The following is a 13846-nucleotide window of genomic DNA, read 5'->3' on the forward strand; positions in this document are numbered from 1 at the left end:
CTCCTCCACTTTACCCCCCCGCCCCATCTGTCTGACAGGAAGTAACGGTGTATGCTTACTGTCACTCTTCTTCCTCGGTCGAGTCTTGTTTATGCGAAGCCTTCAGCTGTGCCCATTGTTGTGTGAGAAATGGCCATAACGGCACAGTGTACTGACATACCAGGAGGAGCTTAGAGCAAGATGAGGACAGCTCATGATAAACACAAGTCAGAAGATGAAGTTGGGATGTTAGAGGAGCCAGTAAGATATTTAGAATTGTAACTGTTGAAATAGTCGTACACTCACCAGGCTAATTTATGATTACACATTCATTTTCTTAATAGCTTAAAAGCATGTATCAACCAGGTTCTTCAAACTGCATGCACAGCCATTTGTATTTAATTAAAATTGATTTTACTACTATATTATATGTTAGCCTTTTTTAATTAGAGTATGATATGTGTGTCAGTAAATGAGGTTCTGCTCCAGTTGGCAGTGATGATACATGCATAACCTGAGGGGAAGAAAATGATTCAATTATTGTGGATACCATAGTGGACTGTAAGAAGCAACCAAATAAAAGAAGACTTTTGGACCTAGAGAGTCTAAAAATGTCCACCTAATATTTTTAATACCCCTAAATAAGAAGACCAAGGCTGAGATTTGGAGCTTCTCTGGGTCTGTAAACTGCGTTTTATGTGGTTTAGCTCCACTTGTACAAGTTTAGAAATATCTAATTGCCCTTTTCCTGTGAGAAGTCAGTTCACTCATGCTGACCAACATTCTTGCAGGTATGCTGTTGTGTGTGTTGCATTTTTTCGGCTGTGTCATTAACTGTGAATAAACTTGCAGACACACTCAGTTTGTTTTGACTGCAAGTGAGCAGTGTGTCCGACCGAGCATTGAAAGATGTTTTGCTCTTGTGTGTCGTGGCCTTTGGAGGATATTTGAGCTTTGCGGAGTGCCAAGCTGCCACCAGTCTCTCACTGTCTCACAGTCTTTCCTCCATGGCTAACCCTGTCTCACTCCTCCTTCACCTTCCCTGTCTCTTTTCCTCTGTGTCCACTGTTGACCCTCCCTCTTCTCTTCACTCTCCTGTCGCCTGCCTGTCTTTGCACTAATTTCTCCCCAAACTATCTTTCTAAGCTGATAAATCATTTTTTTCTTTTATTTATCTTTACCTATTTCTTTCTCTCACTCTTACTTTTGACATGTCATTGTTTTCATTCCTTTCACTTTTCCATCGTCTCCCATACATCCACCTTTTTTCCACTGCGACAACCTTCTTTGGTTGCCTTCTTTGCTTTCCTTTTCTGTCTCACACTCTTCCCCCCTTATTCTGTCTCTTCTATCTGTTCTTCCCAACTCTTCAGCCCTGCGTAGCTGTTCTACGGGGGACTCTCTGCTGTCCTCAGCCTTTATCCGCAGTGCTAAGAGTGCTCCTGCTCTGGCTCCGCCTCTTCCTGTCCTCCTCCACCACCACCACCCTTTACTACCCCCCCTTGCCGACCAGCTGGCAGGTACACACTCTTTGCACTACCTGTCTGCCTGCCTCTCTGCCTGGAGACTTTACTTGTCTGTACATCTGTCAGAGACTGAAACTTTATGCCTGTTGTCTTGTTTCAATTTTTCTGCCCATCTACTTGTCATTACTGAAGCAACAGTTTGCATGTGCTCCATTAGGAATCATACAGCCCTTCCCCTTTTCATCTTTAATGAGGTTGATCAGTGTGATTTTGAAAAATGCTTGAACATCAAAGATCCATCCTTCTCCTGAAGCTGTGCAATAATCTGGTCCGCATCGCTTGATATTTTGCATGTGACAAATGGATGATCAAAGCGTAATGTGGATAATTTTTGTCATTTTGAAATGGACAAAATCAGGTTTATTTTTCCAAGTTGGCATGTTGCCTCAATACTGTCTATAACTTACATCCTCACAGCCTCACAAAGTTATTATGGTTATTGTCTATGTCTTAACATAAGTTGGTGCATTTGAATTTTGTGAGAGAATGAAGTATGGCCAAGCTGATACTACAGAACTAGAAATATTTTGTGTATTGGACATTTTTCACAGGTTGATGGAGACAACTTATGTGTCTGTGTCTGTTGTTAAGATGTCTGCATGAAACTCGACCTACCTGTTTTCCTGTCTGCTTCCTTGTTTCTCTGTCTGTCCACGTGCATCTTTACTTCTCCTGCCTGCACATGTGCATGTCCCTCTGTCATGTCTTTACCTCCTTCTGCTTGCAGTATTTTTGACCTATTACAAGCGTGTATTAACCCTTTGTTTCTATGCCCTTCTCGTTGATCTCCCTATCGCTGATGTCATGTGGTGTTTCATTTGATGCCATTTATTCTTGGGATGGCGTTTAATTCAACTCTTCCCCTTCTTTTCTGGAGGCAATGGTGACGGTTTTACGTGATCACATCCTCTGCTGGATTGATTCTACTTAACTATTGTGTTGCTTGTTTATTTGTGTGTTTACTTTCACAAACTGAAAACTGCCAAATAGACTTAACAAATGGAAAATGCTAACTATCATAGATTTGGTTGTCTTACAGTTCAAAACACTTAACATCTATCAACAAGGAGTGAGTGTGTGCTCCTCGTGGAGTGACTTGCTTGTGTAGCATAATCTGCCTTTTCAAAGGGTTGTTGCTCATTATGTAACCACAAGTTAGTTGCCATTAGAATGATCTCACTCCTGAAAGATGTGAATATTGTTAAAACAAACATTTAAGAGAAGGTTGTTTTCATTGTGTTCAAATAGATATGTCTTCTTGGGTGACACTGTTTGCTGGTTGACCTTGATGAAGTTGAAGCATAAACAAACTGTCTCAGCCACCATGAAAGCTGCTCTGATTTGTTAGCTGTATCAACAATGTGGCACCTAGTTTGACTTGAAACGAAAAAGGAAGGCTGTCAAACTCCCATCAATTATGATCCAGGAGTTTTGCAGTTTTTATTGTTTATACCAAGGCTTAACAACAGATGCACATCCCGTCTCAATAATTAACCATGAGTCCATAGAGACAGATCGTAGATTAGATTGCTTCAGCACTCACGCAAATAGCTAGTTAAATAATACATTGCTACCACTGAGTCATTTCCACCAGGCATTTTTTTGAAATCGTGTTCATTTAGAAGTGTGCGCATGTCTGTACACATCACTTTACGTATATCTATACCCATTTACCCCTCCACTAACCTCACTTCCCTCCCTTAATCTTCCCCCAATTACCAGACCTTGAGGACCCACCCATCACGCTGACATCCCGCACCTCTCGGATGCGCCACTCCTCCCAGAGTGACGAGGCACCTCCTACCTCCTGTTCCGAGGTCTTCCAGACGGGGACTTGTGACCTGGATGGCCCAGCCCCTTCCTCCCTCGCAAGGAGCAGCAGTGCCTCTGACGTCATGGAGCCTTTCATCGCAGAGAGGGTCAAAGGTGAAGACCCCCAGGGGGATCCCTCTTCGATCCCAAATACCCACCACCACCACTCCACAACTTCTTCCTTACTTGCAGCCAACAGCCACGCAGCTCAACCACTCCCACAACCCCACACCTCCCCCTCTCCCACCCCTTTTACCTTCTCTAATGGCGTTGTTGTCTCGTCCTCAGAGGGACAAGATGACGGTAGTGTTAATGACCAGTTCAGGCACCAGACTAGCTCTCAGTGCCAAGGTTCTAGTTCTGATTGGGTAAGCGACTGGGATTCTGCCTTTGCCTGTTCATCTGAAAAGGAAATCGATGTAGAAGAGGGTGATATGTGGGCTGGGGGAGAGGAGGATGATTTATTCTCTTCTATTAGAGACTACCTCACTCACAAAGGAGGTGAGAAGAAGGAGGAGGCAGGAGAAAAAGAAGGTCCTGGTCATGTACTAGAAAACAGTGTTGTGAATTTACCTGTACCTGTACAAGCAGGGGTAGCTAGAACACAAATGGAATCCACAGGACAGGTAGGAGAAGCAAGACAGGTGGTGAGAGAGGACAGACAGATTTGTAAAGAGGACAGCCAGGTAAGTAAATCTGTGAGACACAGCAGTGTGGATTCAGCAGAGGAGAATGAGGGAGAGCAGCGGAGCATCTACGAGTGCCTGGAGTTGCAGTGCCAGTGGCCATCACCCAATGCAAGGGGAAGTGCTAGCTTAGAAAGACACTCTGGGGAGAAAAGGGGAGGGGGAAATACAGGACGGGCAGCGGGATGGGAAGGGAAATGTGATGTTTGGGGAGACATAGGAGAAGGGAAACAGGATGATAAAGAAGCAGCAGCAAAAGAGAAGTCCAGTGTCATTAGACAAGACACTAACACAATAGAATCAAGCACTGAATCACATCAAATTACCCAAACTTCTGACACAACTAAGGCCAAGATGTCCCGTAGCACCAAGAGGCACCATTCTGGGGGTGTTCACGTCAGCTTCCGGCCCTCAACTGAGTCAGTCCAGTTCCACAACCCCCTTGAGAGTAAAGAGGCCCACTGGAAAGCCAGGCTGCGCCGCCTCAGTCACTTCCACACACACAGTCACTCAGCCGGGGAGAGACCTGGGGCCGGAACCGGGGCAGGGTCAGGTGCAAAGCAGGGACCAGGGGGTGCAGGTAAGTTTGGCTCTGTAGCTGGAATTAGCCACAGAGCAGGGGCGCATGAGAAATTAGCCACCGGGACTGTTGTGGATAGCAGTGGGGCAGGGAACACCGCAATTCACGGAGGCCTGGAAAGCAGGGCTGGGACTGGAGGGGACAAGGACAAGCAACATCCCGGGTCCTGTGTGGGATCCAGCCTGGGCTCTGAGGCTCACTCAGAGGTGTCCTCGAGCAGTTCAGGTGTCTCTGGCGTGTCGTCGGGGGTTCGTGGCCGCTTGGGGCGGTCCGCCTTGCGATCTCGAGCCTCCCGCTCCCGCTCCCAAGAGCCCGGCAGCACTGCCTCACGGCACCACCAGGGAGCTCTCCTTGGTGGCGTCTATAAGACTGTGGTTCATGCTCTGTCCTCAAAGCCTCGGCCCCGAGGTCAGGGGTCATCCCAGGGCTCGTCGCCACAGCGGCAGGGCCGGGCAGCCATGGGTGACGCATCACTAAGAGACCTGTACTCCCACGTCCTGGGCTACTTTGGACGAAAGACGACTACGCCAGGTGAGGATCGCAACGAACGAAGCGCTCACAAAGGACACACCAGATACAACAGCAACTTTGGAAAGACAAATACGCACCATCACACAAACACCAACAACTCTCTTTTCCTTTTTGGCTGTTGTTAACTGGTTTGTTATGATGGAATGGTATTTTTTGGCTGACACTCATCATCTTGCTGCTGGACTGAAATTCAAAGTCCCTGTTGATGTGTTTCCTCTTGAACGTAGCCCCTCCTCCAGCCTGCCTCCTGTCAAGGACTCCCCCTCCCCCCCCTTTCCCATGCCTTCCCACCTGTTGCTCTACCATGGAAGCCCCCTCCCTCATTTTCCTGTCCTCTTTTTTTCTAATGGCTTTGGGATTTTAACCTCCTCCTCCCCCTTCTTCTCCACCTTCTCCTCCCTCTCCTCGATGTTGCATGCGGCCTCCTCGTGCCTCCTTCGCCTCCTCCCCGGACTCCGGCTCCTCTTCATCTGCACAGGAGGAAACAACAGAAAAACACCACTGCCTGTAGAAAAGATAAACGCACAGATAAAGAGAAAGCAGGCTTGGCAATACATGATACCTCTCAGAAAGCCCCCGAATGTTTTGTGGCATTTTTCTTCCTATAGATTTAAATGTGTAGATATGACAGATGAGTTCATAATCCTTAATAGTGTTGATTATTTTAGAAGAGCAAGCTACATTTATACGTAAACATATTGCAGTAGTTCATGTTCAGACCACTAGATTGCAGCATAGGACCATGTGTGAGAATGGCCATCTTGCTATAGTCTTACAAAGTTCGAATTTGAATGGATAAGAAAAGGTATGCACTTTCAAATCGACAATCCTGAATGGTTATTTGCCTTGGACGCTGCCACGATATGATATCAAACATGGTGATTGGTTAAATGCCCATTTGAATCAGCAGTACAAATACCCTTTTTCTATTCATTCTAATTCTCAGGCAGCAGCCTACCAACCGAGTCGAAATGATTTTGTCTTGAGGATCAGGTGTTTGGTATGAGCACAATGATTCATCAACTGAATATGTCTTGATGTGGAAATACTGTTGCACAGCCACATTTTTTCCCTTTCTTACTTTATGTAGGTGTGTTGCTTGCCAACTTGAGCCAAATGGTACCTACCCATCATTTTTATGTTTGTTTGGTTTGTCTACTTTTGTGCCAGATGTGTGGAGTTTGCCACATACAGTAGAGGCCCGAATTATTTTGTCATCATAGTTCATTTTTGAAATAACTCTACATTTACAACTACAGTGAATCGAGTCAGGCCCCAGTCATCTGGTACTTTATGCAGACTAAAACCAGATACTCTCCACTGACTGTCAGGTTGTCTGTCTGGCTGTGTGTTTAACGACTTAAACTATGACTTCTGATTGTTATGCATAATCCTTGTTCTATGAACACAAATGGAGCTTAACCACACAACTTCACAGATCGTAGTGCTAAAAATCTGCATGTCTATGCTCAGCCATTTAGAATGAGCATGCACGACCACATGGGGGGATGCCCCATGTACCCATTCCTCATTCAGGTCTTCAATGACAAATGAATTGACATTGAAGCTTATGTCCCGTTTTCCAATAGTGCAGCTGCTTGAGCCATGCTGGTCTGTGCCACACTGCACTCCCTAATACTGTATTTGCATCCTCACAGTAGCTGTGAACTACAATCAAGCATGAGGGCCTCCACCCTGAACTGAGCTGCGTCAGTGTTACCCATAGGCTACAAAAATCCTGTTTTCAAAAGATGTCACCTTTCAGTAGTTTTTAGCTGATCAGTGTTACAAGGATCATCTGTCAGTTCATAGACTCATCCTGATGGGCTAAGCACATACAGAACATGGAAATATTCAGTGCACAGATCTGTGTAGAAACAAGTTATCATGTCCATAAAGCCATGTCAGAGGGCAAAGGCTATGTGACATGACTGTCAACTGTGAGCTAACGTAACAGCTTAGCATTTCTGTAGTGTTACGATTTACTTGAACGACAACATCAACCTTTTAATGCTGTAGCCCCAGTGTGAAGTACTTTATGTATGCACGTGTAAGTATTCATTTATTGAATATTTATTGATAGAATGATATAACTGAGACAGATTGGGCTCTTATTGGTCAGGTCAACATATTCTACTGTACACAGGTGTTATTCCTTGTTGCTGGTGATGTCATGGCAAATAACCATTGCAGTCTAATAGCCTTCCCATAGACACAGCTATAACATCCGGTTATCAGAATAACGTACTAATTGTAAGCGGGGACACACATTAATGTTAAAAATTAATGCTTGAGAACAGTCAGCCAAGTGAACCTGAACCAGAATAATTTGGGGCTTTTGTTAATTAAGTTTGTTTTGCTGCCAACTTCAGTTCACTCCATATGGTCACACCAGCTTTTGATTGTTTCAATAAGCACTTAAAATATTCAATGACAGATAAGAATTTTTGCTCTGACCTTTGAGGTTTGAAAGTTTCAGCTTTGTTGCACATCTGACCGTATCTGAGGCGGACAGTGTCCGACCTCGAGTGATTTAAGATTGCATTCCAGTTTGGACACAGCCTGTCTTGTTCTGTGATAAGTGGCCATGGTGTAAATGGAGGCTTCCAGTTTAAAACCTCCAAGGGAAAATGTGCAGCAAGGTGAAATTTTCATCAGCTAGGTGGCAGCAAAGCAAAGCTTTCCGAACGGTGTTGAGTAACTGAGCTGTATTGATTGAAGTCCTGGTACTGGGCTGTGGATGTAACCAGACTCTGTCCACTCTATCAGCCACAGGTTCAGGAATTAAAGATTAGTTGGTTAATGATGTGCAGCAGCGAATTCACTCTCTGATTTAGGATTAAAGGATGATCTCTGCTCTCAGAGTGAACATACTCCACCAACCAGTGTCATTGCTACCACGCTAACAGCAGCATAACTCCCAGTAATCATAACTGCACTAATGTAGGCGTTTGATATGCTGTTTGTTTGAACCTGACAAGGTGATTCGCTCTCTCGCTCTCTGTGCATGGTGTGAATTAACTCCTGCATTGCTTTTCTGGTGGGTTTGCCTGCTGTGTTGTGGCTTGTTTTTAACAACCAGTCTTTTGCTAACTTCAGGGCCTACAGTACATACACATCAGGACTGCTCTTACAATTCAGAGACAGACGCTCCAGTTTTCTGTAAGGATATTGTGACATTTTAATATAATATCCGAACAGTTATACACCATCAATAATTCAGAAAGGACATGAGCAGGCTAAATTGAAAAACAAATCCATAGCCCTTATAGACAAGAGACGAAAAATGTCCTTAAATGGACTTTGTTAGTTTTGTGTCTTTGAGCTGATTGTGTGGGTATGGATCTGTCACTGTCTACCACTGTGTGTTTCTTCATTTCTTTTTTCACATATCTCCAACATCTCACCTGTGTGTGTGTGTGTGTGTGTGTGTGTGTGTGTGTGTGTGTGTGTGTTTGAGTGTGTTGTATTCTCTGTCTTTGACTATCATCATATGTCCCCCTCTAGTGAACAAAGAGGAGGTGGTCCAGAAGGCTCGTCCAGTGTCCAGTGACATAGGAACCACCAACCCAAACTTCTCTGACCTCATGGATGAGTTTATCCAGGAGAGACTGAGGGCCAAAGGAACAGCGGTGAGTCTAACACACACACACACACACACACACACACACCCACTGATTAAAGATTCAAGTTTCAGTGTCAGAAAACAGAGGAGTTCAAACTGATTTCCTTTCGTTGCACAGGGCCGCCGTGGTAGCAGCCCAGGAAGTCTGGAGGTTCCCAGGGACCTGCCGGAGCTCCTCGAGGCAGGTCAGAGTCCTGGATCCCGACCCTCAGATGATCTCCGTCCTATTGATGATCCGGGAGTTCCCTCCGAATGGACGTCACCTGCAAGTGCCAGCGGCTCTGATGTCATCAGCTCAGACAGCCAGTCAGACTCCTTTAATGCCTTTCAGTACTCCACCTGCAAGTTTGATAGTAAGGAATAAAACACCATTTTTTTTGACACATTGTTAAACCATAATTTGAGTTCGCAGTACATATCTTGTCAACGTGAAAAGAAACGATCATTGATGATGATTGATCCTTGTGAGCCCTTGTTGTGGGATACTAGTAGATCATACATGATACACAAGGAGGACAGAAAGAAGGTTCGTAAGTCTAAATAGTCAAAGAAGTTACTATAACTATTCTGCCTCCGACAAAATTACTGTAACTTGAACTAACTTAAACGTAAACTATAAGGGGAAGCCTCGGTGAAAGATGAAACCCTGGGTCTCAAACTGATAAACGTATCCTGCTCAACATTTTTTCGTAGATTTTACTTTCAGCTCAGAAGGGTGTGGAGGAGGAGCTGGATCTGGCGGAGGAGGGCGAGGCAGCTCGCTGGACCAGGACAGCCTGGGAGGGGGCGTGGCCTGTGAAGAACACGAAGTAGCCAGTTTGACTACACTTCACCTCGACTCAGAGACCAGCAGCCTCAGCCACACTGTCACTGTTACTGGTACGTACATAACATGAAGATCTCTCCTGTTATCTCTCCAGTAATATTCATGTGTGTTCAAACCGATAGCCTAAATATCTCATATGATACCACATGCACAGCGAATTTGCTTTGTATGTTAATCTGTACGTGGCTGTTCACATCGTATTTGTACACATCTAAACACATTTGTGAATGGCCTTTTGAATATGTGTGCTGTTCTGTCAACAGCCTGCACACATTAGTATTATTGTTTTTCTTCTTCATCAGCCTCCGTGCAGGTGTGATGCCTATCTCACATACAATCGTCATGGAATGAAATTTGCTGGCTGGACTTGGAAATCTCAGTAAATAAAAACATTACAGGAGGTTTTTTTCCCCTTGGTGTGTGTGCTTTACATGTCTTTGTCCAGGTTCTGAGAGTGCGTCTCCCATGCATTCCCTCGGAGGCTCTCGTTCCCAGACGCCTTCCCCTGCCACACTGACAGCAGAGCACACTGACCACGCACACTCCCACTCACACACACACCTACAGCTGGACCAGAAGCTCCACAACTCCGTCCTGCAGACGCCTGATGACCTGGGTAATACTCATTTACAGTATTTCCTTCTGCTAAGGTCTCAGCTTTGAATGAAAGGTCTCAGCTGTGAAACAGTTATTGATTGATTCACTGATTGATTCTAGAAACCAGTGAGTTCCCCAGCGAGGACTGCAGTGTGATGGCGGGTGGCTCTCTAACTGGATGGCACGCAGATGTTGCCACGGTAATGTGGCGGAGGATGCTGGGTATCCTGGGGGATGTCAATAGCATCAAAGACCCAGAGATCCATGCTCAGGTCTTCGACTATCTGTGTGAACTGTGGCAAAACCTGGCTAAGGTGTGTACTGTCCCACACAATACTACACAATTATGAGACAACACTTTCTATAAAGATTGTGGATTTTTGTGTGAGTTTGTGTATTTAAAAATGACACTTTTCTTTTCAGATAAGAGATAATTTGGGCATTTCCCTGGACAACCAGTCCTCTCCCCCTCCTCCTGTTCTGATCCCACCCCTGAGAATCCTCACCCCCTGGCTCTTTAAGGTGGGTGTCACTGAGAGATCACTGTAGCACCTCTGATATTCAGTATTATTTATTATTCTAGTTACACATGAGAATAAGCTCAATGACCACCTGTTTTTACTTTTTACTTTATTTGTTTGTGCTCATGCGTATGTATGTGTGTGGGTCTGTGCGTGTGTGTTTTCATCTAGGCCACCATGCTGACAGAGCGTTACAAGCAGGGGAAGCTTCATGCCTACAAGCTAATCTGCAGGATCATGAAGAGACGGCAAGATGTTTCCCCAAACACAGACTTTCTCACACACTTTTATAACATCATGCACCAAGGTCTGCTGCACCAAGACCAGGTAGGGTGTGTGTGTGGGGTGTGTTTTACATTTAAAGACAGGATTAAAAATCGTGTTTAATTGTAGAGGTTACAATAACATGCATGTGTCTACATTCCATTAACGTTATACATTAACATTATTAGGCACTTAAATACTGTGTTCACCACTGCTGAACTATGTAGTAAAAATATGTATTGTTTAAAGTTATACTGCCTCAGATTAAAGGATGGGATGTGGGCTTTTTGCAAATGTGTTCAAGCTGCAATTGCTATAGCCATGGCAGTGTGTTTAAAAAAAAGAACCGTGTGGTTTCTACAGGACATTGTGAACACCATCATAAAGCACTGCAGTCCCAGGTTCTTCAGTATCGGCCTGCCTGGAGCCACCATGCTGATCCTGGACTTCATCATTGCAGCTTCTAGGGTCACTAACTGCTCATCACTCAATGTAAGAGACACAGAAACACCCCCATGTGCGATGTTGTTTCCAATTATTTAATGCAAACACCTGTTCACACACCTGTACAGTACAAGCTGGCACATGTAAGTGACATTTCCTCTGTCATTCTCTCTCCTTTCTTTTTGGCTCCATCCCTCCTTGGCATAATTTCCAGGCTCCTAGAGTAGAGGCCCAGATCCTGCTTGGATCTCTGGTGTGTTTTCCCAACTTGTATGGGGAGCTTCCAGCCCTCCACCCCACCACGGCCGACGTGGTGCTTACCAAGTTCCCTGACGTCAAGGTAGATGGAAGCAACAGTAGTTTAGGTTTTAGGGACTGAGAGAAGTCATCATGCTTCTTCCATCATTATTCTTTGTGGTCGTATGATAGTAAACCACAGTAGAATAAGGAGAAGAGATGAATAATGGCAAAAAGACTTAGATTATACCATTCAACTGTCATCTCTGTCACAGACACACTACTCCTGCTGAATCACACCACGTTAGCATGCTTTAAAAGTGACATCCACTAAAGCATGGGGTCACACACTCAAACCAAACTTTATCTATTTTGTGTGCAATCCAGGTCAATCCAAATCTCCGTATACGCATTTCTGCCATCCATAGGGGGTCTCAGAACCAAACTAATAGGTTGATGTCTCATCAGTCATTCTTGTAACAGTCCAGACCTATGGGAGTGATGTTGTTATTGTTGTTGTTGCTGTGTAAACCGTTAATGCCATGCGTGGCAGCATCTCAGGCCCGCTCACTGGTTTCTTTGATTTCTTACAAGGCAGAAACTTGTTTTGAATCAGTAAGCGGTCATTAATGCTGACCAGAGGGACGGGAACTAGTCAGTGTGTGACTGTGTCTGAGGGTGTGTGTAGATAAATCTGTATTGTGCATGTGTGTCCATGTTTAGGGCAGCATGTGTGTATGACGCATATTAAGTCCTTATAATGGAATTCTGTGAATCACTTCCCATTATCTGAAAAACAATCCCAGTGTTTGAGCACACAGTCGTTCTCTTCATTATACACACCTGAAGGAAAGGTTAGCTTTGTGTGTGGGACAGTATGTAGATATTAACACCACACATAATCTGTATTGTTTCAGGCAAATTAACAGACTTTCTTCTGTGTTTTTTAGGAACACGTTATCAAAACTGTCCTGACCTCTGCCCGGGATGAGCCCTCTGCTCCTGCGAGGTAAGTAACAGCAGGACGTCTGACTCCACCTGTTTGTGTCGGCAATATGTCTTTATTTTCTCTCAGCTGCTGTGTTTATGAATGCAGTGCATGTGTAAAGTATGTGCTGTAATCGTGTGTTCGCTGATTTCAATATACAGAAGCTGTGTTTCTGTCTCTTTCTGCCTGTGTATAACAGCAGTGTATATTTGTTTTGTGTTAGGTGTGTGGCTCTGTGTAGCCTGGGTATCTGGCTGTGCGAGGAGTTGGCTAACGGGACTCAACATCCACAGATTAAAGATGCTCTCAACGTCATCTGTGTTACTCTGAAGGTCAGTTATGTCTGTGCACCGCTTTAAAAAAACAACGCTTGTGTTAGATCCAGGCTCCAACTTTTTTAACTTTAAACACGCACTATAAATTAGCCATTGAAATATAAATCAAAAGGGTCACGATGATCTCATGCAGCCTTTGGCCTTTGCCTTCTCAAACTTTGTCCCTGCTGACCATGGTACTCTCTCTGTCTCTGACTGCGATCCAGTGGGATCAGACCAAAGCAGTGAATCTGTATCAAACAGACTGCTGATTGGCTGCCTATTATTCTGATCTGCACAACACTGGGAGTTTAAAAATGTGCTCCTCTTCTGCCAGGATGTTTGACTTGGCCTGCTTTAGTTAAAAACTTGATGATTAACTATTGTCATATACTTTAAATACTAAGTGAATAAATAAGCAAGTTTAATATATTAACGTACGTTTAAAGGAATAAAGCGATTAAAGCAGGTTATGTAAAAATCAAATGTTGCTTCAATTGATGCCATTAGAAATCTTGCTTTAGCCGGTCAGAGTGGGTTTAAACACATTAGAATACTGCCTGAAAACTGGACATTTGGATTGTTAATGTGTTTAACATGGCAGGCTGCAAGGAGCCAAAGTATGATGGAAAACATTGTTGGAGATGATTGTTGGTGTTGGTAAAATTGCCTCAGTTGGTATTGTCTGTTTCAGCCACTACACTGGGAGTACTGTGGATCAGAATAATACTGTCCAACATTTACTGTCTCATCTATGGCCAAGTGGCTCTAGATGGACACACACACACACACACACACACACACACACACACACACACACACACACACACACGCATACCTTTTCCACCTTGGAATCCCTAGCTTGTGTATCGGCAGCCAATGGCCTGCTAAGACATTGCAGCTACACACACACACA

General features: G+C 44.5%; 1 protein-coding gene across 6 annotated transcripts in view; it reads left to right on the forward strand.

The window, feature by feature from the left end:
* ralgapa1 (Ral GTPase activating protein catalytic subunit alpha 1) overlaps positions 1-13846 on the forward strand; it is a 60821-nt gene that overhangs the window by 12426 nt on the left and 34549 nt on the right. For 3 of the 6 annotated variants that reach the window (XM_076748942.1, XM_076748941.1, XM_076748943.1), the window contains exons 18-30: positions 1353-1499; positions 3228-5114; positions 8622-8746; positions 8858-9092; positions 9433-9618; positions 10011-10181; positions 10283-10476; positions 10586-10684; positions 10855-11010; positions 11311-11439; positions 11606-11731; positions 12579-12637; positions 12840-12948. In XM_076748942.1, coding sequence (XP_076605057.1) covers positions 1353-1499; positions 3228-5114; positions 8622-8746; positions 8858-9092; positions 9433-9618; positions 10011-10181; positions 10283-10476; positions 10586-10684; positions 10855-11010; positions 11311-11439; positions 11606-11731; positions 12579-12637; positions 12840-12948 — 3623 coding nt within the window. The remainder of the gene's footprint in view (positions 1-1352; positions 1500-3227; positions 5115-8621; positions 8747-8857; positions 9093-9432; positions 9619-10010; positions 10182-10282; positions 10477-10585; positions 10685-10854; positions 11011-11310; positions 11440-11605; positions 11732-12578; positions 12638-12839; positions 12949-13846) is intronic. The other 3 variants (XM_076748945.1, XM_076748944.1, XM_076748946.1) reach the window with 3 other exon arrangements.

Source organism: Chaetodon auriga, chromosome 14 (genome assembly GCF_051107435.1).
Source record: "Chaetodon auriga isolate fChaAug3 chromosome 14, fChaAug3.hap1, whole genome shotgun sequence".
Classification (NCBI taxonomy): Eukaryota; Metazoa; Chordata; class Actinopteri; order Chaetodontiformes; family Chaetodontidae; genus Chaetodon; species Chaetodon auriga.